The sequence below is a fragment of the Geotrypetes seraphini genome, chromosome 7 (genome assembly GCF_902459505.1).
Source record: "Geotrypetes seraphini chromosome 7, aGeoSer1.1, whole genome shotgun sequence".
NCBI lineage: Eukaryota > Metazoa > Chordata > Amphibia > Gymnophiona > Dermophiidae > Geotrypetes > Geotrypetes seraphini.
This window is the reverse complement of record NC_047090.1, coordinates 120,196,105-120,222,754: the sequence shown is the minus strand read 5'-3', so window position 1 is coordinate 120,222,754 and position 26,650 is coordinate 120,196,105. Positions and strand designations below refer to the sequence as shown.

Below are 26,650 nucleotides of genomic sequence, written 5' to 3'. Positions count from 1 at the left end.
AACTTATAAACCCCTCTTTTACTAAGGCTGACGTGTCCATTATATTATATGGGCGAACCCTGCTTCCAAAGCCTTCCATCCCTGTGGGAGTCCCGTTGGCAAGAGGGGGGTCCCCGTGGGAGTCCCATGGGTTAGGGGGGATTCCCGCGGGAACCCCACGATCCTCGTTCCCGTGAAGACCTCTACTCCCGATCCAAGCCGGCCACCATCCTGTGCGAGCATGCACACGACCTCGCCTCTCCTCTCCTAAGTTAGCCGCTGCCCCGACAACACACTCACCACGTACAAGCATGCAGGAGGGCAGCCGCATGGGGACCCCGAGGGAAGGAAGCCACCACTTTGAAAGCGCTGCAGCACCCGCCGGCAGGTACTCACCCCTGGGCCACCATTGTTGAGTGCTTGTTTATCGGCGCAGTTTGCGAGACAAATGTTTGCTGAGTGTTTTGCTCGTCTTGCAAAACACTCGCAAACCGGGTTCCTCGCTAACCGAGGTTCCACTGTACTATGTTAGGTATGTCCATTTACATCTGCCATTGACCTGGAATAAATGGTGGCACCAAAATATAGGTGTGCCAAATCAGGTTTATGCTTATATTCTATAATGGCACCTTGGTGCACAGATGCTGTGTTAGAATTGGTGGAAAAAGAAAAACAATGGGGAGTGGGACTGTACACATCAGCCTTGAAATTAACAAATTTATTAATGTAAGCTTAATTAAAAACTGAGCACATATATAAATACATAAATATAAAGTCCTTAGTCTTTAGTGACCCAACATGGTCCATGTTTTGGCCTCTAGCTGGAGGCCTTCCTCAGGGGTGACGGAGTCAGTCCACTAGGTGGCGCTGTGGTGTTTTCACTTTCAAGTTGCACAGCTTGATTGCTTGCTTACTTATCAGAGTTTTTCCCTGAGCGCAGAAGTTTAAAGTTTGAATTTGAAGCACCACAGCACCATCTAGTGGACTGCCTCCATCACCCCCGAGGCAGGCCTCCAGCTAGAGGCTGAAACACAGACCAAGTCAGGTCACTAAAGACTAAGGACTTTATATTTATGTATTTGTATATGTGCTCAGTTTTTAATTAAGTTTACATTAATAAATTTGTTGTTTCCAAATTTGATATGTACAGTTCCACTCCCCACTTGTTTTTTTTTTTTCTGTTCTGTTGTACGTGGGGTTGGTTTTCCTAGTTTTAGTGGTTTGTGTTAGAATTGGTGACCATAAATGGAGACCCCCAGTCATAGAATTGCCCCCCCCGCCATTGTTTTTCTTTTCCACACTTCAATGTCAAATCATTAGCATTTGTACAAATGATGGCAAACGAGACCTTTCCCTGCTCTGTTCTCTAAGGATGTTCTTGGCCCTTTGTGCAAGATATGTACCCCTTCTGAGTGGTATAGGAAAGTGACTGGCTCTTTTAATAGCTTCTTTCCTTTTTTTTGTCTGTGAGAAGGTAATATGAACACACACTGTAAGGTCTACTATGACTGACTCTCTTGGTATTGCAGTAGCAATTGTGGTTTCTTGACGATCTATGAATTAACTTTGTTTATTGTTGGCATTTTTTTTTTCTTCTCTTTTTTCGCTCATTTCAGAGCACTGCCTTGCTCCTGCTAAAGTGGGTTTGTGTCGAGGCTCCTTCCCTCGCTGGCACTACAATTCAAGCTCTCAGGCATGTGAGGAATTCATCTTTGGTGGTTGCAAGCCAAACAAAAATAATTACTTGAGGGAGGAGGGATGTAAACTTGCCTGCCAAGATATCCCAGGTGAGGTGACCTCCACTTCTGACAGTAGGCTCTTGTTTCCTGGAGTCTATACTTAAATTTAGGTCCAGACTGGGGAGGTCTGGTTGAAGGTATGAAATTGGCAGGTGGGCTAAGACGGGCACTGGGTAATTTGTATGTGTTTATGGTTGGTTGGTTAGAAATAAACATGCTGGTCTTGGAAATGTGATGTGAGCTTTAATTTCTTACCAACGTCACCAGTACTCCTGTCTTGTTTTATAAAACACACTTTGCTTCAGTTTTATACATTTATCAGTCAAAGAAGGTCATATTTCTGTTTTCATATATGAGGCTTCACTTGTTAAAAGGTAACAAAATAATAAGAGGTCACACAGCAGGGGTTGTTTCAGCTAGCAGCATGCTGTTGATTCCTAGTAGAGAATGACACGGTGAAAAAATTGGTCCCCGTCACCGCCCCGTCCCCGTCTCACCATCCCCGTCACCGCCCCGTCCCCGTCTCACCATCCCTGTCACCGCCCCGTCCCCGTCTCACCATCCTCTTCACCGCCCCGTCACCGCCACTGCCACCCCATTCACCGCCCCGTCACCGCCACTGCAATCCCATTCACTTTTCTTTATTTACGTATAAAGGAAACATTCTTTAAAACTTTAAAACTTAGTTAAATATTAGTTAATAACTATACAAAAACAAAACACGCAGAGAAAAAATTAATTAATATAAATTCTCAAAACTGACACATTTTGATCACTAAATTTAAAATAGTTATTTTTCATACAGTTTTTCAATCACTAATCTTCCACCACCCCTGGGGCTAGCAATGCAAAAACAAACACGACATGTACTTTAAATGCTTACAATGTTAGCCTATATGGCACAGGTGTCGAAGTCGGTCCTCGAGGGCCGCAATCCAGTCGGGTTTTCAGAATTTCCCCAATAAATATGCATTGAAAGCAGTGCATGCACATAGATCTCATGCATATTCATTGGGGAAATCTTGAAAACCCGACTGGATTGCGGCCCTCGAGGACCGACTTCGACACCCCTGCTATATGGTAAGTAGACGCGGCCGCTGTACCTAATCGCGGCAAAGATCTCCCTGCCGTGATTAGCATAGTGACCGCGGCTACGGCTGCAAGTCTCCCCTCCCCCCAGCGATCACGGCAGGAGGGCACCCAACCCCTCCTGTAGACCCCCCCAACGGCCCTCCCGACAATCGCAGCAGAAGGGTACCCAACCCCTCCTGCCGGTCCTCCCAATGGCCTCCCCTAAGATCGCCGGCAGGAGGGTACCCAACCCCTCCTGCTGGACCCCCCCCCCCCAACGAACCCTCCCACCCCGGAACCCCCTTAGTCTTACTTTCCAAGTTGGACCGGACGGCTCCTCACACGTATGGCCAGCAGGCTTGCCTCCGTCCAAATGAGGCAGGCCCGCCCCTACCCTGCCCAACCCACAGGATCCTAGGGCCTGATTGGTCTAGGCACCTAAAGCCACTCCCGCTATAGGAGGGGCCTTAGGTGCTTGGGCCAATCAGGCCCTAGGATCCTGTGGGTTAGGCAGGGGAGGGGAGGGGCGGGCCCGCCTCATTTGGACGGAGGCAGGCCTGCTGGCCAGACGAGCGAGGAGCTGTCCGGTCCAACTTGGAAAGTAAGATTAAGGGTGGTGTTTCGGGATGGCGGGGTTTGTTGGGGGAGGGACCGGCAGGAAGGGTTGGGCACCCTCCTATTGGCGATATAGGGGGCCGTTGGGGGTGCCGGCAGGAGGGGTTGGGCACCCTCCTACCAGTGAGGGCGATCGTCGGGGGGGGGGGGCGGGTTCTATTGGCAGGAAGGGTTGATCTGACAAATGAGGAGCACGGTGAAAACACAGGTAAATAGCGGTTCCTAGAAGGGGGGACATTGGCCTGCGGGGACAAATCTGTTCACCGTTTTTGCGGTCGGTGAAAGGATTTGTCCCCGCGTCTGCGGTGATTTGCTAATGAGGTCACCATAACCCGCAGCCAAACCGCAGCCACGCAGCGGTTCGCTGCGGGGATCGCTCCCCGTGTCATTCTCTAATTCCTAGCTTAAGTCCTGTATGTATTCAACTTATCATCCCCATCATGTTTGGCTGCCTATATGGTTGATATGATAGTGATGTCACAACAAGCATTTAAAAATGGGTGACCTGGTGGGTGTGGCTACAGTTGCCTTGTTGAGCAGGCTGGATGGATCATAAGGGTAGTTTTCTGCCGTCATCTACTATGTGACTGTGTGATACTGTGAGTGTGTGAGTTGCTTGGGATACTGGCCATGGTATCGCAAGACACAGTTCCGAACCCTGCAGAGCCAGTAGCAGCAAGCAAGTGAAGAGGGAAGACAGGAAAGTGGCGAGGAAGTTGACAGTGTTGAATAGATGTATTCAGTATGATTTGTAATAAATATCCTTCTGTCTCTGTCAGGCCCTCCAGACCCAGCCAGCAGACGAGTGAGTCCAGGTAAGGCACCACTTTTCTTCCAAATGCACCAGTGTCAAAGAAACATGTGTTGAGGGAGCAAGGAGGCTGAGACATATTCTGTTTCCTCTCATTATTTCATCTTTTAGTCCAAGGGGGCTCAAGGACCACGACCAAGTCAAGTATTCAAGATTTCCACAGTGAATATGCATAAGACTTGCTCATTCTGATTCCATTGTATGCAAATAGATCTCGCGTATATTCATTATGGCCTTCAAGGACTGTGATTACCCACCCATACACTAGTTCAATAGAGATGACACAGCAAAATTTTAAAAAAAAATCAAATCAAAGTATTTCATATAAATACCCGAACTGAACATGGCCAAGACTGAGTTTCTTATCTTTCCCCCCAAACCCACCACTCCTCTTTCTGTTTCTAGGGATAACACTCTCATCCTTCCTGTCTTATCAGCTCGTAACCTTGGGGTCATCTTTGATTCTTCTCTTTCTTTGAACATATCCAATATAATGCTAAAATGTGTCATTCCTCCCTATCATCATCATCAGATGAATCAAGAGACAAGTGCACCTACTTGTTTCTGGATTCATCTGCCGTGACTAAAGCAGGGTTGTTCAATGTTGGTCTTTGAGGGCCGCAATCCATTTGGGTTTTCAGGATTTCCCCAATGAATTTTCATGATATCTATTTGCATGCTCTGCTTCCACTGTATGCATATCGATCTCATGCATATTCATTTGGGAAATCCTGAAAACCTGACCTGATGAAAGCTGATGTTTGATGCCCCTGAACTAAAGGACAGAAAATTATCAGGCATTAAACATAAATTTTCCTTTCTTTCTCTAACATCACCAAAATGTGTCCTTTTCTTTCTGTGCAAACCACCAAAACCCTTTTCTACACTCATCACCTCCTACTTAGGCTACTGCAACTTTATCTCTAATCAGAAAATAATGGGTATACATTGAAGGAACTAAGGCCAGTACGTTTCTATGTTACTGGGCAGGCTTCCACGACCTGACCTGTATATGGACATTCATTTGAGGACAGGCTGGAGAGGGTTTCGATGGGCTGGAGTGAGCTTTGATGGAGACTCCAGGAGATGGAACCTAAGCACACTACTGGGCAGGGCTCTGGGTTTGTGGCCCAGAAATATCTAAGAAAAAGGACCATTTAAACTAAATTAATTTATGGAGCATGTATGGTTGGGCAGACTGGATGGACCACTCGGGTCTTTATCTGCCGTCATTTACTATGTTACTGTTATATGTTTCTCGAAGATCTCACATTACCGTAGATCATCTCTCTCTTCAAAATTCTGCAACATGACTATCTTCCACCAGTGTTGCTACATTCGCATAACCCCTCAGCTCAAGTTGTTTCATTGACTCCTTATCTGTTGTCATATACAATTCAAACACCTATTACTGACTTTGCAGCACCTTGGTATATCTCCTTTCTCCTCTCCCTCCATCCCTCCATTCATTGGCTAGGTCATGCTTCTCTGTCCCCCCTCATTTCCACCACCAGCTCCAAACTCCTTTCCTTTCAATTTGCTGTCCCTTACACCTGGAATAGACTTCCTTAGTCAGTTCATAATGCTCTGACTATGATCCTACTGAAATCCAGCCTGAAAGCTCATCTTCTCGGGCTGCTTGTATTTATTTATTTATTTTAGCCCATCCTCCCAAAGGAGCCCAGAACGGGTTATAAAGTACATTCATAATAATCGAGACAGGGTAGAGGTGACATAATTTACATAAATTACAATATAGTCATGACAATAAAACATATGCACTAAGTAGCATCTGGTGAGATTAGGTAGCGTAGTGCATTGACTGAGTGGCATTTCTGTGTGAATGACTTTTAAGGCACTGGGTTTGTAAAGAGGAAGGTTTTCACGGCCTTCCAGAAGTTCCAGAGTCCATCTAGTGATCTAACAGATGGGGGGATGGTGTGCAAAAGTCTGGGTATGAAATATGAGTAGGAGCGTTTGCGGGGTGTTTCAGTTTTGAGGGAGCAGCCAGGAGGTATGGTCATTCGTTTTTCTCCTTGGGACTTCAGTGGTCGCTTTAGGAATTAGATTTGTAGTTTACTTTTCATGTGGTACGGAATTGCTTCATGGAAGGTTTTGAAAGTGAGGACCAGGGCTCTTTATTAATCGCACATAATAAATGAAACGCCCTAATCTTTTATTTGTCTTGAATAAATTGTACGTTCTGTGGAGCAGAGGTCATCTCTTACATGTGTGTACATCTGATAGTACTATAGAAATAACTAAGTAGTAGTAGTAGTAGTAGTAAATATAAAACATTGTATAAATATGGCAAAATAAATACAGCAATTGATAAAACTCTAGCGACTGAAAACACAATATTGAAGCACCACTCCACACTGGTGGTAATGCAGTCAGAAGACTCCCACTCAGCTTAAAGGAAGCAGTGCAGCCTCCATATTCTCTCTCTACCTTATCTACTCTTTTCTCCTCTTATTTTCTCTTTCATTATCATTGTTCCTTTTCCCTCTTCCTTTGAATTCTGAAGTAAGTGTACAGGGGCAGATGGCTTAGTCCCCATACCATTGATCTAACCTCAGCCTCTTGTTTGGATCTTGCTTTTCCTTAAGAGGACTCGGATCTCCATAGGATCCCTCGTGTCACCTTGTGCATAGGCAGTCCTTGTGCCACTTATTTCCATCACTTCTGTCCAAACTTTAACCAAGGTCCAAACACCTTGGCATTTATTTACTTCCTTCTTGATAGCACATAGGCAATCAAGCAAACAGAAGAACACCTCGCCTTGAGATATGACCAAACCAACAAAAAAGGCAAGGGAGGTGTCTTTTCAACCAATGATTAGTCTTTATTGAAAACAGTGGTCCCAACAATGATCCCAGTTTCGGTGTGTAGGAAATGCCTTTCTCATGGGACACTTTGTTGAAAAATACTGAGGTCGAAAATGTTTTCTTGTGCAGCACAAGAAAGCTTTTTCGACCTTGGTGCCCCTGAGGAAGGCGTCTCCTACACACCAAAACTGGGATCCTTGTTGGGACTGTTTTGAATAAAGACTAATCATTGGTTGAAAAGACACCTCCCTTGACTTTTTTGTTGTTTCAGCATATAGCCAACGCCATTAAAAGGGATGGGCAAGCTACCTTGTGTGCCAATCGAATGTGGGCTCCGTGCAGCCCTTTAGAATCAAACTGTAAGCACATGAGTGAAAGCAACAAGGCCCTATTTTATTTAGCAGTGCCTGCAGAGAGGAGAGACACATGGTGATTGCCTGGGAATTGGGACAAGTGGCAGCTGGATCCAAGAGGTAACACAAAATTGACTAGAGGGCCACATATGACAACTGGCCTACCAATTGACCATCACCATCCTGGAACGTAAGGGTGTTGCTGGATATTACGGTGAGCTGAGATCCAAATTGACCAATTAATGAAATAAGATTAATTACCCTGTTGGTTTCAAGAATGTATTTCCTCTTGGAAGATGGCTAAATATTTGCAGGGCTTTTTGCTACCTTCTAGATCAGTGGTTCCCAAACCCTGTCCTGGGGGACCCCCAGCCAGTCGAGTTTTCAAGATATCCCTAATGAATATGCATGAGAGAGATTTGCATACCTGTCACTTCCATTATATGCAAATCTCTCTCATGTATATTCATTAGGGATATCTTGAAAACCCGACTGGCTGGGGGTCCCCCAGGACAGGGTTTGGGAACCACTGTTCTAGATGGTCACAAACCCTAAGTCTGGGCATTCCGATTAAGCACGAACCTGATGGACTTCTGGTTTCTTTCCATCAAAATAATTCTAGAGATTACAAGATTATTCCTCCCTTCTTATATAATGTTCATTTGAATGTGAAACTTTGTGTATAATCTGTAATTTCTCTTTCTATTGTAGTCTGTGATGGACTCTGCCTGCCCAGTCAATTCCAATGTGCTGATGGCTGCTGTATTGACAGTGCTCTAGAGTGTGATAAAACACCAGACTGTGCAGATCAGTCAGATGAGACGTCCTGTGATAAATGTAAGTATTAAAACGTTTGTTCATACTTAAGACTTGACCCAGTAAAGTGTGCTAAGCTATGCACTAGAGAATGACACGGGGGCAAATTTTTCCCCGTTCCCGTGGGAACTCATTTTTCCGCCCCGTCCCGGACAGTTCTTTTCCTGCCCCATTCCTGCAAGCTCTGTCCTCATCTGCACAAGCCTCAAACACTTTAAAACCATAAGTGTTCAAGGCTTGTGTGGTTAAGACAGAGCTTACAGGAATGGGGCAGGGACAGTGACAGTGACAAAACTCATGGGGATGGGATGGGGAAATTGAGTTCCTATGGGTATGGGGAAAATTTGTCCCCATGTCATTCTCTACTATGTACACTGATTAGCTTGACTTTAGTACACAATCTTACTTCAGAATGCGAGGCCTCAGCTCCTCTTGTCTTGTGTGGATTATGTGGTGAATGCTCTCTCTGACATTTGTGCCATGACTAATGCTTCATCTTATTCAAATTCTGCCCACTAAATGCTCTGGCTCAGGCAATGGGCTGGGGATTGTACACGGATGGGAAAAGGGGGGCAATGTCTGGAAAGCAGTATATACTAATCAACATAGAAATTAAAAGAGTTCTTTTAATCTTATATTTCTTTCTTTTCTATCAAAACATCTTTTTTTTTTTTTCTTCTTTCTCTCTTTCTTTCCTTCATCACTTTTCTCACCTACCCTACCCTTATGTATAAACCTTAATTGTTAAAAATTTCTTTTTTTTTTTTTTTTTTTAAATTGTAATTTCATTTTATCTTTACCCACTTGTTTCAGTTTGTATTAATAATACATAATGATTAGTTTGTATAATTTTGTCTTATTTGTATTTGTCACCCCAGTTTTTTTTTATTGTACATTTCAATTATGTAATACGCATTGAAATATTTGATATTGCGTAAAATCAAAATTTAATAAACTTGAAACTTGAAGTATGGGAAACAAGATTCTGGATCTAGAAGCTATGATGGAAGAAGAGGAGTTGGATATAGTGGTAATCACGGAGACGTGGTTCACGGAGAACCATGACTGGGATGTAGTGTATACCGGGATATAATCTGTTCAGGAAAGACAGGGTAGGAAGAAAAGGAGGGGGAGTAGCGTTATATGTTAAAGATCATATTAAAGCCACACAATTGCAGGATCTGCAGGGCAAGGAAGACCTATGTATAAATGGGTCTTGCACATGAGCTATCTCTATGCAAAGCCCTGCATAGACACCAGGGCACAACACATTTTAATCCATGCTAAAAAGGCTATTAGCTAGTCAGCACAGATGCAAAGAAGTGTGCAGAAGACACAGCCTTGGCATTGAGCTCAGCCTTCTTGGGTGCAAGGCCTGAGGAGGTGTAAGAGCTTACTTTCCTGCGGTCAGCATTAGTGGGGATTTCATGGCCGTTTCTTCTCTTTACTGGATTCCTTAGATATTATAGATAAAACAGAAGACAACTGAGGTGGGGGTGTGCTGGAACAAAGAAAAAAGTGCTAGGCTGTTGAGAATTGCATTAATGAATAGATCTAAGCACACACATCTATATTGCCACCCAAAGCTATTTGTACATACATTTGTGCATGAGCTGGAACATGGGTGGACATCCTCTGTTGAGGGCTGCAATTTGCTCCAATGAATATGCAAGAGATCTGTTTGCATGCGCTGCCTCCATTGTATGCAAATACCTCATGCATATTCACTGGGAATCCTGATAGTTGATGCAGTCAGCTGAAAACTGGGTTTAATTCCCACTATAGCTCTTGGTGACCTTGGGCAAGTACTTAACCCTCTATTGTCCCAGGTACAAAAACTTAGATCATGAGTCCATTAAGGACAGAGGCCCGATGCACAAAAGGTTTCCATGCCAGTAAGAGTCATTAAAGCAGTCTTACAAGTAAGGAAACTCTCCTGCCGATGCTCAATAGGATTCTCCTTGGCTGCTATCGATCCTTGTAGCAGCCACAGAGAACCCTATGCAAATGCATCACAAGGAGCTCAGTAGCACTCCTTCTGATGCACAAAAGGGAACGCTCTCCCCCCCCCCCCTTTACTTTTGCTATTTTCTGGCAACTCTGGAGCTGCCTAGCTACCATTTTCCTTATCTCCCAGCTGATGATGGCTCCGGAGCTGTGATCAGCAAAGAGTCAGCAGAGTGCAGAGGGGTGGCTGCTTAATAAGCTGACTTGCAGCTTCCTCTGCTGTCTTTGAAGCAAGAGCCAGCAGGGGGAAGCCCTGATCAGCTGATCATGGCAGGGAGGGGAAACTGCAAACAGGCTTATCATGATTCCCTCCTCCTCCTGCTGATCACCCCCACATTAAAAAAAAAAAAAATCCCCAATGATCTAGTAGGCCAAGCCAGACCAGGCCCCCCTTAAGATCCCTGGTCCATATATCCCCCTCAAGGAACTGCTCGCTCTAGCTCTAGGACCTGACCCTCCCTCCTTCCTTCCCACATGGCTGTACCAGAATACACCCCCAACCCCCGATCCTCCTCCAACCCCCTCTGTAGCTTTTTTTTATGATTGGCAGGAGGGATACCCACTCTCTCCTGCCAAAAGGGTTCATCTCTTCAAAATGGTGGCCTTGCCCCTGCACAGAGCCAGCAGGGGAAGCTGAGAATCAGTTGAGCCGGCAGCCACCGTTTTCCCCTTGGCCAACTCTCATTATGACCATCAGCTGGGCAGAAGAGTAGTACAGCGGTTGCAGACAGGAGGAGGAGCTATGCATAGTGATTGCTTCTCTGAGCAAGCACAAGGCACAGTTCCTCCCTCTTTTACTGGTGCTGCTCCACCTGAATGCTATTGTACTGAGAAATACCTGTAAAAAAAAATTAAAAATTGCTCCCACCATGGTATATTTCTTTTTTACTGTGGTGTTGGAGCTGTGTACATCGGGATCAGAGTACCTACATACAACTAAAACAGTTTACATTAATTGTATCATAGAAAGGCGATATATTAAATCCATGACCCATGACCCCTTGAAGTGTTGAAATGGTGGTTCTGTCTGCTGTATAAACAAAAGCTTAAGCTGAAAAATCTCTTCTCCTTTTTATTCTTTTAACTGAAATGTAATGCAAAGTTAAAACCTTAAAATGTTATGCTTGCCTGGGATCTAGTCTCTGAAGAGCACTGACATTTGGGTATAGGGTTCTTTGGTTCCAGACTGGGAAATCAGCTGGTATGATCTTCACTGAGCTACTGTCTTCAATTGTTCTTTTCCAGATGATGAAGGCTTTAATGAACTACAACAAATAGATGCTCCAAAGGACAAAGGTAAGGTTGTAAGTAGAGAATGACACGGGGACAAATTTTTCCCCGTCCCCACAGGAACTAATTTTCCCATCCTGTCCCGGTGAGTTCTTTTCCTGCCCCTGCATTCCCACAAGCTCTGTCCTCATCTGCACAAGCCTCGCACACTTTAAAATCGCAAGTGTTTGAGGCAAGTGTTCGGTTAAGGCAGAGCTTACAGGAATGGGACAGGGACAGCGACAAAGCTAGTGGGGACAGGAAAATATTTGTCCCCGTGTCATTCTCTAGCTGTAAGCTGTAAGATTCCTAGGCAAGCCCTCTGACAATATTAAAGAAAAGGGGGCTTAAGTCTTCTGTTTGGGGGGATTCTGTGATATTGTGGAGCTGTTAACACTCAAACTCTGTATGTGGGGGGGGAGTGAGCATGTGCTCCTATTGCTGGAATGAGCGTAGTACTGTGAAGTGTTCAAATCCCCACTAGCTGTCGGGGAGAGAGAAAAATTGCCCAACTACAAGTTAGAGGATGATAAAAGGAAAACTGCCTTAAAAATCTATGCTTTACCTTTTAGTGATGGACAGATAATCTTGCATTTCCTTCCTCAAAGAAGAATGTTTTCACATTTTGAAGGATTTTGCTGAAAATATGGTTTGTTTGTTGAGCTTTTTTGGTGGGGGGAGATGGGGAGGGAGAAGTGATCCATGCAGTATCATGTTAATATCTGAGAGGGATAGGGCAGCCAGTAGAGCAGATGCAAATTTTGAAGATAAGAGAGGGCTGTTCACTGCCCCCCCCCTACTTTGTGATCCTAGAGAATTCAGCCATAAAATGAAATTGCATTCAATTTTTAAAAAGCCCTCTGAACATTAAAAAAAAAAAAAAAAAAAAGACCTTCCTGTGCTAAACGCAACCAGAATGAGTTTATCCTGAGATTTGGCTATCCTTAACTGGTGAGTCTTATTGCTCTAGCAACGTTAGCACATGGCCATTAATACAAAAGTCGGCCATTTTACTGCTACACTACAAATGGCCTTGGCGCGCAGGGAGCACCTTGCGAGAAGACATGTTTAAAGCCACTTTATAGCACTGCTTTGTAAGGGGTCCCTTAGAAATCCCTTGTTCTACATGCAGGACCTTAGAGTTGGGCAGTGCTCTAGAATCTTGATGCATAAATGGGATGATGGTGCAAAGTTTAGATTTGTTAGGAACTGGGCATCGTTCTGGGAAAGGGAGGAGTCTATTCCAAAAAGACAGGTTTCACCAAACTAAGATGGAAGCAGGCTGCTGACACTAACTAATAAAGGAGATAGAGTAACTTTTAAAGTACAACCTGGGAGAAAGCTAGTAAACGCACAGGAATTTATGGTTTAGAATTTGGTATCTTCAAGAGATACTGGCCAAATGCAGAAGTTTGAATATCCTAATAGAGAGCTCCTGATAAAGGTTGAAGTAGGTGATGAGTACAAAATGGGAATAAATGATTCCAGATTACCCTGTCAGCTTACCCTATTTATTTATTTCATTTTCAATCCCATTCTCCCCAAAGAGCTCAGAGCGGGTTACAGGTTAACATAAATAATATACAGTTAACAGATTATAATTTGCCATAGTTAACAGTACACAAAAAAAAACCATTCTTTACATTGGATGTGATGTGAATCTGGTCTATTTTTAGATTCTGGCAATTAGAATGGCACAGAATGAAGAGATCAATATTTCTGAAACCTGGTGGGATACATTGATACTGGGATACAAATTATATCAAAGCGACAGGGTGGCTCAATTACGTTTTATATTAAAATTGGCAGACAGCTAAGCAGATTATAAAATGTGTAGAAGACAAAATACAGCATGGAATCTTTATGGGTAGAAATGCCACATGTTATGGAATGGAGCATACTGGTGGAATTATACACTACTGTTCATTTGGACAGGATAGAGAGAGAATGAAATGCTAACAAAATTTTGGATTAATGCCTTGGTTTAAAATGAGTGTGTGTATAGAAGGTATATGTATCTGAACACTGTTGAAGGATGGTCTCCTTCTGATCACCCTTAAATCACCCTCTATTGAAAGTGTTCTTCTTCAGACCCTCAGAAATGCCACCAAGTGTTCAATACACTCTCATAACACCTGGATTTACACATTCAATCCTCACCGGGTCACTTATAATTACTATACTTTTTTTATAATAACTCCAACTATCAGTATGTTAAGTTAGTGTAGCATAATTGCTTTCATACTTAACTTTCGGTGGTAGTAGTGGGGAACAAGTATACCGACATGTTTCACCCTTAGGGGGTTTCCTCAGGGCTACGGTCCCTTAGTTAGACTTTCACGCCGCACGACCACCCGAAATGCTATTGTCGGGTGGTCGTGCGTTGTGAAAGTCTAACTAAGGGACCGTAGCCCTGAGGAAACCCCCTAAGGGTGAAACATGTCGGTATACTTGTCCCCCACTACTTCCACCGAAAGTTAAGTATGAAAGCAATTATGCTACACTAACTTAACATACTGATAGTTGGAGTTATTATAAAAAAAGTATAGTAATTATAAGTGACCCGGTGAGGATTGAATGTGTAAATCCAGGTGTTATGAGAGTGTATTGAACACTTGGTGGCATTTCTGAGGGTCTGAAGAAGAACACTTTCAATAGAGGGTGATTTAAGGGTGATCAGAAGGAGACCATCCTTCAACAGTGAACAAAATTTTGGAAACACAATAATAGTTGTGCGTGGATAAGTTGATCTACCACACCTCTATTTTGAGATTTCAGTTACCCCAATAATCAGAACATGCCGGCAAAGTAAAATTTCAAGATACCATGAATGACTGTTTCATAGAGTAGCTGGCAGCAAAACACAGCGAAGATGACAAAGGAGTGCTATAAAGCTTTATTGACTCAAAAGGACCCGACACATAAGTGTTTTGGCCCACTGCATCAGGTATCTTGATGGTCTAATGCAGTGTCTTGCAAACTTTGCAAAGCTGCGACACACCTAACATGGTGGCCATGGCTCAAGGCATCTGGAATTGCGCAGATGTTGACGCAATGATGTCACGCGCAAGCCCATGAATGTGCAAAGGCCCTCCAGGTGGGACCCTGAGCCGCTAGTGGGGAATGCTGGAAGGGAAGAAGTGCGGAGGGAAGGAGAGGCGCTGGCTCCGGCTGACCTCCTACAGGTTATGCCAGTGTTTCTCCTCCCTGGTGTTTCACGGCATACCTGGAAACTTGGGCAGCACACTAGTGTACCGTAGCACACAGTTTGCGACACACTGGTCTAATGCAACCTTATAAACTGATAATATATTATTATTATTATTATGTTCTTGTATACCGCCATACCCAATGAGTTCTAGGCGGTTCACATCAATTAATTAGGATCCGATCTGCACACGGATTTACAACATTTTGTCGGGGTTACAAGCAACGAGGAAGGAAATGTTGGAACATTTTAGCAGAAATTTAACAGAGTTACAGGCAGCGACAAGTTGGATTGGCCGGGAAGAAGGAGGGAGAGAGAAACACAGGAGGGGAGGGGGAGGGGAGGAGAGTGAAGGGGGAGGGCGGGAGTTGGATTATTGCAGGGGAGAGAGGGTTAAGGGTCCTGTTCGCGGAATAGGTATGTTTTGAAAAGTTTTCTAAAGTCGAGGTAGGTCGAGGCCTCGAGAATCATTTGGGCTAGCCAAGGGTTCAGCTTAGCAGCCTGGAAGGCAAAGGTTTTGTCGAGGAATCTTTTGAGCTGACATAATTTTATGGAGGGGAAGGCGAACAGCTGAATTCTGCGGGATTTCTTATTGGTGCGAATCATAGCGAAGTGGGGAGAGAGGTATTTTGGTGTTAAACCAAATACTGTTTTGTAACAGAGGCAGGTGAACTTGAAAAGGACTCTGGATTCGAACGGTAGCCAATGTAGTTGGTGGTAGAAAGGAGTGATGTGTTCCCATTTGTTCAGGTCGAAAATAAGGCGGACGGCTGTGTTTTGAATCAATTTTAGTCTTCTGGTGGTTTTCTTCGTGGAGCTCAGGTAAATGATATTGCAATAATCCAGTACGCTAAGAATAGAGGATTGAACTAGTAGGCGGAATGCGGTGTCATCAAAGTATTTTTTTATGGTGCAAAGTTTCCAGAGCACCGAGAGACTTTTCTTGACACTGAGATCGGTGTGATTTTCTAGGGATAGATGTTTGTCTAGCGTGACTCCCAGTATTTTTAGCGTTTGTTCGAGTGGGAAAACCACTCCTTTCACTTGGATTGTGGTGTCTTTGATTTTATCTTTGGGGGTGGCCAGGAAGAATTTTGTTTTGTCCGGGTTTAGTTTTAGTCTGAAGGAAAGCATCCAGAGTTCTATCTGAATGAGTATGCTTGTGATGTAGGCAAGAAGTTCCTGGGATAGACTGGTTAGAGGGATGACTATTGTGATGTCATCTGCATAGATGAAAAATTTGAGCTTGAGTTGGTGTAAGAGGTTACTAAGGGAGGCGAGGTAGATATTGAACAGGGTGGGGGACAGGGGGGAGCCCTGCGGAACGCCGCGGAGATTGTCCCAGCTGTAGGAGGGAGAATCATTTTTGCGTACCCTGTAGGATCTGTTTTGTAGGAACCCTTGGAACCAGTTGAGGACCTGGTCGGAGATGCCAATGTGGGCCAGGCATTCCAGGAGAATGGAGTGGTCGACCAGATCAAACGCGCTGCTCAGGTCAAAACTGCAAGATCAGGGCGCTGGTGCCCTGACTGAAGAGTGTGTGCAAGTGGTCGAGTAAGGAGGCTATAATGGTTTCTGTGCTGTGATCCGCGCAGAAGCCCAATTGATTGTCGCTTAGGATGTTGAATTTTTCCAGGTATGCGGAGAGTTCTGCTTTGACTATCCCTTCCGCTATTTTGGTGAATAGAGGGATGCTAGCGATTGGTCTGTAATTCGAGGGGGCGTTGGGAGGCTCCTTCATGTTTTTTATAATTGGGGTTATCAAACTATGGCCTTGCTCTGGAGGGAAGTTTCCTGAGGATAGTAGGGAGTTAACCCATGAAAGCATGTTGGCTTTGAAGTGGGTCGGAGCAGTTTTCATAACGTTTGGGGGGGCAGGCATCTAGTTTGCAGAAGGAGTTAGTGTATTTGTTATAATATTTCTTGAAGGTTTTCCAGTCGATTGAAGTAAATTGATTCCAGTTTAAGTCAGATCTAGACCCTTGGTCTGGTTTAGCAATGTTGGTGTCAGGAAGAATAGGAAAGAGCTCAAGGGGATTGGTCGGGGTAGGTAATGTTGATCTTAGTTTTTGGATCTTGGAGTTGAAGAAATCTGCTAGGGTGTTAGCGGTTAGTGTGAAATCTTCATGGTTGTTAGTGAGAGTCTCGAGGTTGTAAAGGTCATTAAACAGTTTAAAGAGGTTGCTGCTGTTGGTTGTAATGTTACCAATTTTGTGGGAGTAGAAATTTTTTCGTTTTTCCTTGGTAAGGTTTTTGTAAGTTTTTAGTTTGAGTCTCCAGGCAGTTCTGTGTTCTTGGGTTCCGGACTTTATAGTTCTGAAGAGCACGACATGCAGCACTCGTACAGAATTTTCAGGATTTAGTGAGCAACTATATTATCAGTTTATAAGGTTGCATTAGACCAGTGGTTCCCAAACCTGTCCTGGGGGACCCCCAGCTAGTCAGGTTTTCAAGATATCCCTAATGAATATGCATGAGAGAGATTTGCATACCTGTCACTTCCATTATATGCAAATCTCTCTCATGCATATTCATTAGGGATATCTTGAAAACCTGACTGGCTGGGGGTCCCCCAGGACAGGTTTGGGAACCGCTGCATTAGACCATCAAGACCCCTGATGCAGGCTGGTGGGCCGAAACACATATGTCGGGTTCTTTTGAGTCAATAGAGTTTTATAGCGCCCTTGGTCATCTTTGCTGTGTTCTACTGTGAGCTTCATCTTGCAAAGGTGTTTCTCTCGCTTGGTCTGACTAGAGGGGAAAGCACTTTCGATCTAAGCTTTACTGGTACATAGGACCTGCTGCAAGAAGGAATGATGGTGGGATTGTTAGGTAAAAGCAAACACAAGCCAATCAAATCACTGCCAACATTGGAAGGGTAATCATTATCTCTTTTTTTTTTTCCCCCTTCCTTTTGGCAGTTCGGTGTGGGGAGTTTCCGGATACTGGATCTTGCCGTGCCAGCTTCCCTCGCTGGTACTATGACTCATATAGTCAAAGTTGCAACAGATTTACCTATGGGGGTTGTCCTGGCAATGAGAACAACTTCTTGACTAAGGATGCATGCCTGACTGCGTGTGATGGATTTTCATGTAAGTGATCATATCTCAGGGTAAAGTGATTGATTGTGTTCCAGAATTTTGGAGCCTTGTTAAAAAAAAAAAAGTCTTGAATTTGTTACAGCTAGCAAAACAGCATGTTCCTAACAGAATCTGGGATCCTTTCTTTATATGTTTGGTTTATGTTTGCAAGGATTTTAAACATTTAAGTGCAAAATGTTGTAAGTTTAGGTAGAGAAACTATTCTAATTGTGTGACATTATGTTACATCATTTTAATTATTGTGCAGTTTGACTTTCTAGTCTTCTAGATATGTTGATACATTTATTAATGAAATGGTTTATTTTGCTTCCTACATTAGTTCTAATCATATTATAATAAATTTTTACAGACATTTGGGGCTCCTTTTACAAAGGTGCGCTAGCGTTTTTAGCGCACGCACCGGATTAATGCGCGCTACCTGAAAAACTACTGCCTGCTCAAGAGGAGGCAGTAGCGGCTAGCACGCGGGGCATTTTAGCGTGCGCTATTCCGCGTGGTAAGGCCCTAACGCACCTTTTGTAAAAGGAGGTTTTTTCATTTACTTTAGGTTTTTTCATTTACTTGGGATCTCTGAGGAACATGCTGTTTCTTAATACAATTAGATATCTAGTAGATGGCAGGTTGCTCTGTATATGGAGTGGGCACAGATTGGAATCATTGATGTCTCACAAGATTTGGTTTTATGAGAAAGTTCCTTTTTTGGTCTAATTTCTTACATTTTTTTCAGTAGTGTGTATTGTCAATCACAGATCATGTGGTACATGCTGAATAATGTGTCTTGGAAATTTCCAGCTTAAAAAAACTGTTAAGGCTCCACAAGCAGACATGTCTCCCAGTCCTTTTTGGCAGGACAGAAGGGTTGGCCTTTATAAGACTGAATGCAATTTTATACAGCCATTGTTAGTCCGTGCTTTGTAGTCTTCCATCTTTATTCATAGTTTGCATGACTTCAGTTTTCTTTGGCCTCTGATTACATACATGATGGAAGCTGAAGCGAGGGAAGATGAGGAAAAAGCTAATGAGGACTAGAGACTGACTGAAACTGCTACAGAAACTGTTTTTAAACATTTTTAACAGAAATTGAAATTGCAGCTGAAACTTTTGACCGGTTTTGGCTAAAACTGAAACCCAAAAACTAATATTTGGTTCAGAACTGTGGATGTGGCAGGATATAATTTTTTTAAATAAATGTTCACATTACCAATAAAACCCACTGGGAAATTGTCAGAGCTTGCAATTGGTAGCCCTCTCAAACGTACAGGAGATTAGCCTCCAGTCCCAGGAACTGCAAGTACAGACTGACAACAGGGAGAGCCATTTTAACAAAGACTTCTCGACAAGTCTGCTGCATTTAGGTTCCCAACTCAATGCAGATGTAATTAAATATCCTCTGAGATAGGAGCCAAACACAAGAGTCTTGGGGGAGGGATAGCTGGAAAGAGGACATCAGAGAGGCTCAACAGGCAGCCTAGGAAGGAAGCTGCACTTACTGGGAAGTGACGTGCAATAGCTTGCATCTCAGGTGGAAAAGGTGCACTGGCACACCGACAGGGCTAACTGCCACTATAAGAAGGAACTGCAAAGGAAAAGCAGAAGAAGAAAGGATGGGCTAAAAATCCCTGGATTGTTGATAGTCCCAAAAGGAATAAGGTCAGAGGCAGGTAAAAGCCAAGGTTAGCAGATTAGGTATATTAAAAGGTATATCTGAAAACCTGGTTATTCTCAAAAATGTAACTCTTCCTCCCTCTCTGATTATTCTAGTCCTCTAAATTTCCTCTTCATCCTTCCCTCCTCTGGAGTTCCTTTCTACCCTAACTCCTGTTAACCGTGTCGAGCTTTGCGAATGTAGCGATGATGCGGTATACAAACCTAAGGTTTAGTTTAGTTTAGTTTAAAAGCAAGAAGCCAGGAAAGAATCAGTTGGACCGAGGAATAAAAGGGGCGCTCAGGGAAGAAAAGACCGTAGCAGAGATTAAATTAATTCTTTGTTTTGGTCTTCACTGAGGAAGATGTAGGGGAAATACTGGTGCCGGAAACAGTATTTAATGCTAATGAGAGAAATGGAAACAAATCTCTAACACTGGAAGATGTAATGGGGCAATTTAACAAATTGAACAGAGTACTGATAGAATTTGAAAATAAACTTGTAAAGCTGTTTTAAAAGCAAATAAGGACCAAAAAGGTACTCAAAATGATTAGATGACCACTGAATGCATGAAGGCATGACCCCCCTCCCCCCATAGTCACTGACCCCCTCCCAACCCCCAAAAAATTGAGACAGTACATTTACCAGTCTCTATATCAGCTGCAGATGATATGGAAAATCCTAATAGAGCAGCAAGCAGATGTCTGGAGTAGCCTAATGGGTATTCAGGTTCATATCCCACCCTACCTACTACATTTATGGTGGAATGTGTGAGGCCACCAAAACTCACCCAGAACCTACTGTACTGCCATATAGATGACACCTGCAGCCATAAGGGCTATTGGGGTGGTAGACAGGTGGGTACAGTAAGTTTTGGGGGAGTTTTGGAGGGCTAACCATAGTAAAATGTACTTCTGGCATCCTTTAGGTGAAGTTCACAACAGTGCCCTCTAAGGTGCCTCACTGATCTGTTGGGATGTCTGTATGGCCTGTCCATTAAAATGCTGGCCCCTCCCATATCCAAATGAGCTTGTTTTGGATGTTTTGATTTTCAAAAGGCAAAAAAAGATAATGTCCCAAGATACAGAACATCTAGATGAGCCAGTTTTTTTGGGGGGAGGGGGGAAGATAAAGACGTCTTGCGGTTTCAAAAATGGTTGTTTTCCTGACCCGACCTTTGGATGTCCTATTGAAAATGCCCCTCTTTGAGTGTTGTTGGCGCTTGTGTATTTCACTCTTACCATCCTAACATTTAATTCCATGTGTTTTTTCTTTGTTTATCTCCTTGCAGCTCAGGATAGGTTTGGTCCGAAATCCGAGACAATCTCAGAAGGGGCTTCCGGTAGGAAAGATGATTTTATAATATGGTGTTTTCTTTTATTTTCTATTGCATATTTTCCCCCATCTATTTGAATATATATTGCTTCCCCTCCCTCACCCCACACATTAAATAGCATGTCTGTGTGAATCTCTGAGGACCCAGGGATTTCTCCTTTTTGGGTGACTCTCAGGAACCATTCACTGTCCATCAGAACATAAGAATTACCATACTAGGACAGACTGAAGGTCCATCGAGCCCAGTATCATGTTTCCAATAGTAGCTAACCCAGGTCGTAAGCACCTAGCTAGATCCCAAGTAGTAAAACACATTTTATGCTGCTTTTCCTAGGAATAGAAACATAGAAAATGACGGCAGAAAAGGGCCAAGGCCCAACAAGTCTGCCCACTCTAATGACCCACCCCCCTAATTTCTTCCTTGAAGTGATCCCACATGCTTATCCCAATAAGCAGTGAATTTCCCCAAGCCATCTTAATAATAGCCTCTGGACTTCTATGGCACGTCTTTTGCTTCCATCAGCCATTAATATTCTTGTTCATTCACTTCTTATCAGTATGCTTGACTGCTGTAATTCTTTATATTATGGTATCGAACAAAATGACTTAAATTGTCTTCAACTGGTACAAAATGATGCAATAAAAATGATCACCTGGAAAAAGAAATTCGACCAAGTCACCCCTTTATTAAAATCTGCACACTGGTTGCCTATCAAACATCATCTAACATAAAAGCTTACTCTTGATGTATAAAAACCGATTTAATGGATCTCCGTCATATCTGGAAAATTACTTAATTCCCTCCACACAACCTCGTACCCTTCATTCCCTCCAACAGAATTTACTTACTGTACCATCTCGCAGACATATCACATATTCATCTGAGATCGTATCTTTTCAGTTGTTGCGCCAGAATTATGCAATGCTTTTCCAAATCATATTCAAATGGAACTTACCATCAAAAGATTTAAAAATCACTTAAAAACATTTCTTTTCGTGGATGCTTATGAATGATGGGCTAAAAACTCCGATCAGAGCAGACTTGTTGGGAACAGTCCAGGACTAAGCAAAAGTAACAACTTTGAAACTTTATTCCGTTCTGTCCTATTATAGATGTTATTACTAATGCAGTATATCAAATGTAAATAAAACTTGGAAACTTTTAGGAAATTATCCAAACCTTTTTTTAAACCATGCTAAGCTAATTGATTTCACCACATTCTCCGGCAACAAATTCCAGAGTTTAATTACATGTTATGCGAAGAAATATTTTCTCTGGTTTGTTTTAAATCTACTACTTAGTAGCTTAATTGCATGCCTCCTAGTCCTAGTATTTTTGGAAAAAGTAAACAAGTGGTTCACCTGGCACAAAAAGCTCCTGGTTCCTGGAGATCAAGTCTTATCTATGGAGGCTAACAAATTTAGAGGAACTGAGGCAAACAGAGATATATAGAAAAAGACCTACAGGGATATAGCAAAGAAGTGTACCTCTCTTCCAATACCTGGGCACATCACTCCCAGGGCACCCCTGTGCCCTGTTAACTGTAATAGTTGACTTTTAACTTAGGTCTGCTGCACTGGAAGTGTATAGCACTATAGCCTGCATTTTGGGGCGGGCTTGAGGTTCATTTGCTTAAAGGTATCTTCAGATGTTTTTCTTCTCTCTAGCAATGTGTAGTAAGATTTTATCTAGCACAAGCAGGCAGCATATTTTCACATGTGGGTGACATCACCCATAGAGCCCAGTATGGACAGTGCAAAAGTGTACGGTCCCTTAAAAAATCTCACAACCACTCATACTGAGCATATATGAGTGCCTTCCTGCTCGACAGCTCACAAGACAGTTCAGTTTTCCATGGAGCTGAGAATCTGTTCTTTGGAGTTTCTCCAAGCACGTAAAACTTTTATAATTTTCAGTGCTTTAAGAGAGGAGGATGCATAATACACCTATTAACTCTTTATCTGTAATATTACAGGCTCGGTGGAAGTTGCTGTTGGGGTGTTTCTTGGTATCTGCATTCTTGTGGTCCTGGCAGTTCTTGGCTACTGTATTCTGAAGAAAAGAAAGAAGAGCACTCGGCGAAATCGCCCTACTGTGAATGGCTCCACCATCTCCACCACTGAAGACACAGAGCACCTGGTGTACAACAGAACAACTAAGCCTGTCTGACATTGAAGGAGATCACTGTATCGACCCCAAGTGAGCAGGATTCACAAGAAGCCTGTTAATCCACCATGAGACCACTGTTCCCTCTTAAATAATTTGAAATGAATGTGCTTCAGTGAGGTTCCTGCCCTGCCCTCAGTTTGGCTTGTGAAAGTATTCTTGGCTCATGGGAGCTGGCATTTGTTTATGAACCTTTTATCGTCCACATCATAAAGGATTCACTGACTGATCTGAACTACTTTTAGTTTTATATTGTAATACAGATAAGAAGAAATCTATTTCACTAGGATGATGATGATGATATTACTATTACTTAAACGCTGGTGATAGCCCTGCTTGTTGGCTTTCCCCATTCACTTTTCCCATTCTAGGGTGTTTGAGGAGGGTCTTAGGCAGACTTACATTCCAAATTTTTCTCCTTCACATCCCTAGGTATTAGGACTTCCGTAGTGGCAGTTTTTCAAAAGCCATTCTTCTCTGATAGTTTTATCATGTAAATGGAAGCTTTTGTGAGCATCTTAGGTTACTTAAAAGCAGTGTAGTGTGGTGCGCAAACATGACATGAGGAAACAGTTTTTTAAGTTAAGGGATATGAAAAATGATACTTTTTTAGGCTGCTGCAATTCACCCCAAAAGAACTGAGCTGTAGACCCCCTGTAGGGATGACCATCTACCTCCACTGTTGGCAGCATCTCAGCTACCCCTGGATTTTTTCCACCTAGTTCATGCTAGTAAATGGCTGGGCCTGATTATATTTGGTAAAGGCTGGTGTGAGGAGGTAGGTATAGAGTCAGTATAATTGGAAAGCATTAGGTGATAGGGTTGTAAACATTTTGTCAGTCGTTATATGTATCTTTTCAGATGAGTGTAATGTTAGGCCACTCTGCTTCCTTGTTGCGCTATTTCCTGGTAAACTATCACATTCCAACAAGTTCATGGAGTCTCCCAGCATTTTGCTCAATATAGTTACTGATATCACCATTTTCACCCTCAGATTATATCAGATTAACTTACAGGTGGCAAACAAAATGTCTGACTTATCTTTAAAAGCTCCGTTGGGGGGGAGAGAGGAAATGTACATCGCCTACCCCAAACAAACTGGTTAGCTGCCCTTCACCTCTGTGCCTGCTTGCAGTTACTGCTTCACTAGAATAAGTGGTAAAAAGTAGGTTTCAGAATAGACTTCAAAAGAATAATAGAGAACCATTTTAATATCAGTATGCACCAGAACACCCCTTTTAAAAATCCATGTATCATCCCACTGGTATTTTTACATATTTTTGTGGAATACAGAATTAACCAATTATGATAATATGGCTTATAACATGTTGACAGTACTGTATAGTGTAGATGGCAACTTCCCCCCACTTATACATCATGCCGTAATACATTATGCAGGCATAATGTGGTAGTCAGAAGACTTTCAATGCTCATTGCTGTCTTTTCTATATAAACGTGAGTATCATGCTGCTGGAGGTTGCTTTACACAGGTCTGCAGGGGAGTGGAATTAAAATGCCTACACTCAGGAGGTCGCCAGAGCTTCATCTCTGCTAAGGTTGACAGTGTCATTGTGTGCATGCTAGGGTATAGTGGGCAGGATAGGGCTTGTGCTGAAAGGTACTGTATAGTCACATATAAGATGAGAATTTTGGGCCCAAAAAAATGGCCCAGAAATGGGAGTCTCATCTTGTATAAGGGTCAGCACCCACATGCCCCCCTCCTGGACTAGGACAGGAGCAATCCCTCCCGTTTCTTGTCCCGGCCGACTCTGACAATTTTTTTGCCTCCCCCTGCGTACCTTTTTGAATCCTTGGTTGTTCAGCGGTATACCAGGCAGGAGTAAGCTTTTTGCACTCCTGCCCCTTGCTGAGCCCCTCTGAATGGCTGTTGCGAGTTCTTATGGTCCAGTGTGTACCAGGCAGGAGTGAGCCGTTTGTACTTCTACTTGGCGCTGAGCCACTCGCTGAATGGCTGCCACCAGTTCTTGTTGGATTCGTGAGAACTGGCGGCAGTCATTCAAGCAGTGGCTCAAGGCCGGGCAGGAACGCAAAAAGCTTGTTTATGCCTGGTACACTGCTGAGCCGTGAGAACTCGCAGCCATTCAGGGAGGGGCTCAGCACGGGGCAAGAAGCTCGCCCCTGTCTGGTACATCGCTGGACCACCAGGGATTCAAAAAGGTACACACAGAGAGGCGGGAGGGAGTTAAAAAATAAAAAATAAAAAGTCAGTCGGCTGGGACAGGAGGGATCCTTCCTGTCCCGGCCTACCACTGGATCACCAGGTCAAACGGCAGGCTATATGGAGTCCTGCAGGACATCAGGAGAGAGGGGGTACAGGACAGAGAGGTGGGACTGGGTGCAGAGCCTGGCAGGGCACATGAATATTAACCCTCCCAGCTTATATTTGAGTCAACCTTTTTTCCTCCTTTTTTGGGGGAAAAAGGGTACCTCGACTTATATGCGGATCTTATATTTGAATATATACGGTAAATGGAAGTGAACCACTTCTGGAGGGAAATACTGAGAGGAGATCCCGATCTTTATAAGGCTTTTTATTATTAGAGGATTTCTAGAGTCTCTGGGTTATCTTCCTTTGTAGGACTCAGTAGCTTTGTGTGTAAATAATTTTTGCCTTTCTGTATTGAGATCTGTAAATGCACATTTTAATAATAAAAAGGTGTTCTTTTTTTCTCCCAAATCTTTTTATTAACCAAATTCAGCACAATATTCTCAGATACACTATGCAGGTACAATTCATCTTGCAAATTTCCTATTTCTCCCCTCATACTGGGAAAATCCTAGACCCCCCCAACTCAACTCTTTCACTTGACAGGAGCAGCTCAATAAAAGAGAGAAGATATGATCCATTTTCTGTTCTTAATAAAAGGTAGAGAATTCTTCTCACCCCCAGCCTTATTAAAATGGATACTTATCATCAAAATCTAACAGAATTAAAAAAAAAAAAAAGCATGGAAGATGGGAATTAGTGTAGCTGTGTTAGTGTGCACTCAGTTTTAGTGCTGTAGTTTATACTTGGCTGATGCTAATTCTCATGTTAAGTGCATAAGCATGGCGTGGGGTGTGGACTGTCTTGCAGCAAAAGCACAAGAAGTTATCAGGCAGATAACTCAGATCAGTAGGATATCATTAAGGGCCCCTTTTACAAAGCCACAGTAGTGATGCCGCTGTGATAAACTCATCAAAGCCCATTGAATTCCTATGGGCTTCAGTGTATTTACTGCGGCAGCATCGCTACTGTGACTTTGTAAAAGGGGCCCTAAATGATTCGTAGTGTCTGTTGTACAGATGGGCTTGTTCTCTGTATACTTTAGTATGAACTGCTACTGAGGTCTTTTACCTCCTTTAAAAACCAGATGAGTTTGCATATTTTCCTCATTTGTAGTTGGTTGGTCTGTTGTACTGTGGCCATTTAGGGCTCCTTTTACAAAGGTGCGTTAGGGCCTTAAAGCGCAGAATAGCGCGCGCTAGCCGCTACCGTCTCTTGAGCAGGCGGTAGTTTTTTGGCTAATGCGCACTAAACATGCTACCTCACCTTTGTAAAAGGAGCCCTTAGTAAATGGGTTTTCTCTGACTGTGGGACGCCGCCAAATCCCAACAGTTCCTTCAGAAACTTGGCAGTCTCCATGTGTTAATTATTGGAACTGATGCATGGTAACTGCAGATTTTTTTATTGGACTTTTAAGTT

At 43.2% G+C, this 26,650-nt stretch overlaps 1 protein-coding gene across 1 annotated transcript in view; it reads left to right on the top strand.

The window, feature by feature from the left end:
* SPINT1 (serine peptidase inhibitor, Kunitz type 1) overlaps positions 1-25,635 on the top strand; it is a 78,566-nt gene extending 52,931 nt beyond the window's left edge. Inside the window, exons 4-10 of the mRNA XM_033951341.1 lie at positions 1,596-1,766; positions 4,184-4,219; positions 8,108-8,233; positions 11,465-11,515; positions 17,618-17,788; positions 20,734-20,784; positions 22,754-25,635. Coding sequence (XP_033807232.1) covers positions 1,596-1,766; positions 4,184-4,219; positions 8,108-8,233; positions 11,465-11,515; positions 17,618-17,788; positions 20,734-20,784; positions 22,754-22,947 — 800 coding nt within the window. The 3' untranslated portion in view covers positions 22,948-25,635. The remainder of the gene's footprint in view (positions 1-1,595; positions 1,767-4,183; positions 4,220-8,107; positions 8,234-11,464; positions 11,516-17,617; positions 17,789-20,733; positions 20,785-22,753) is intronic.
* The last annotated feature ends 1,015 nt before the right edge of the window (positions 25,636-26,650 follow it).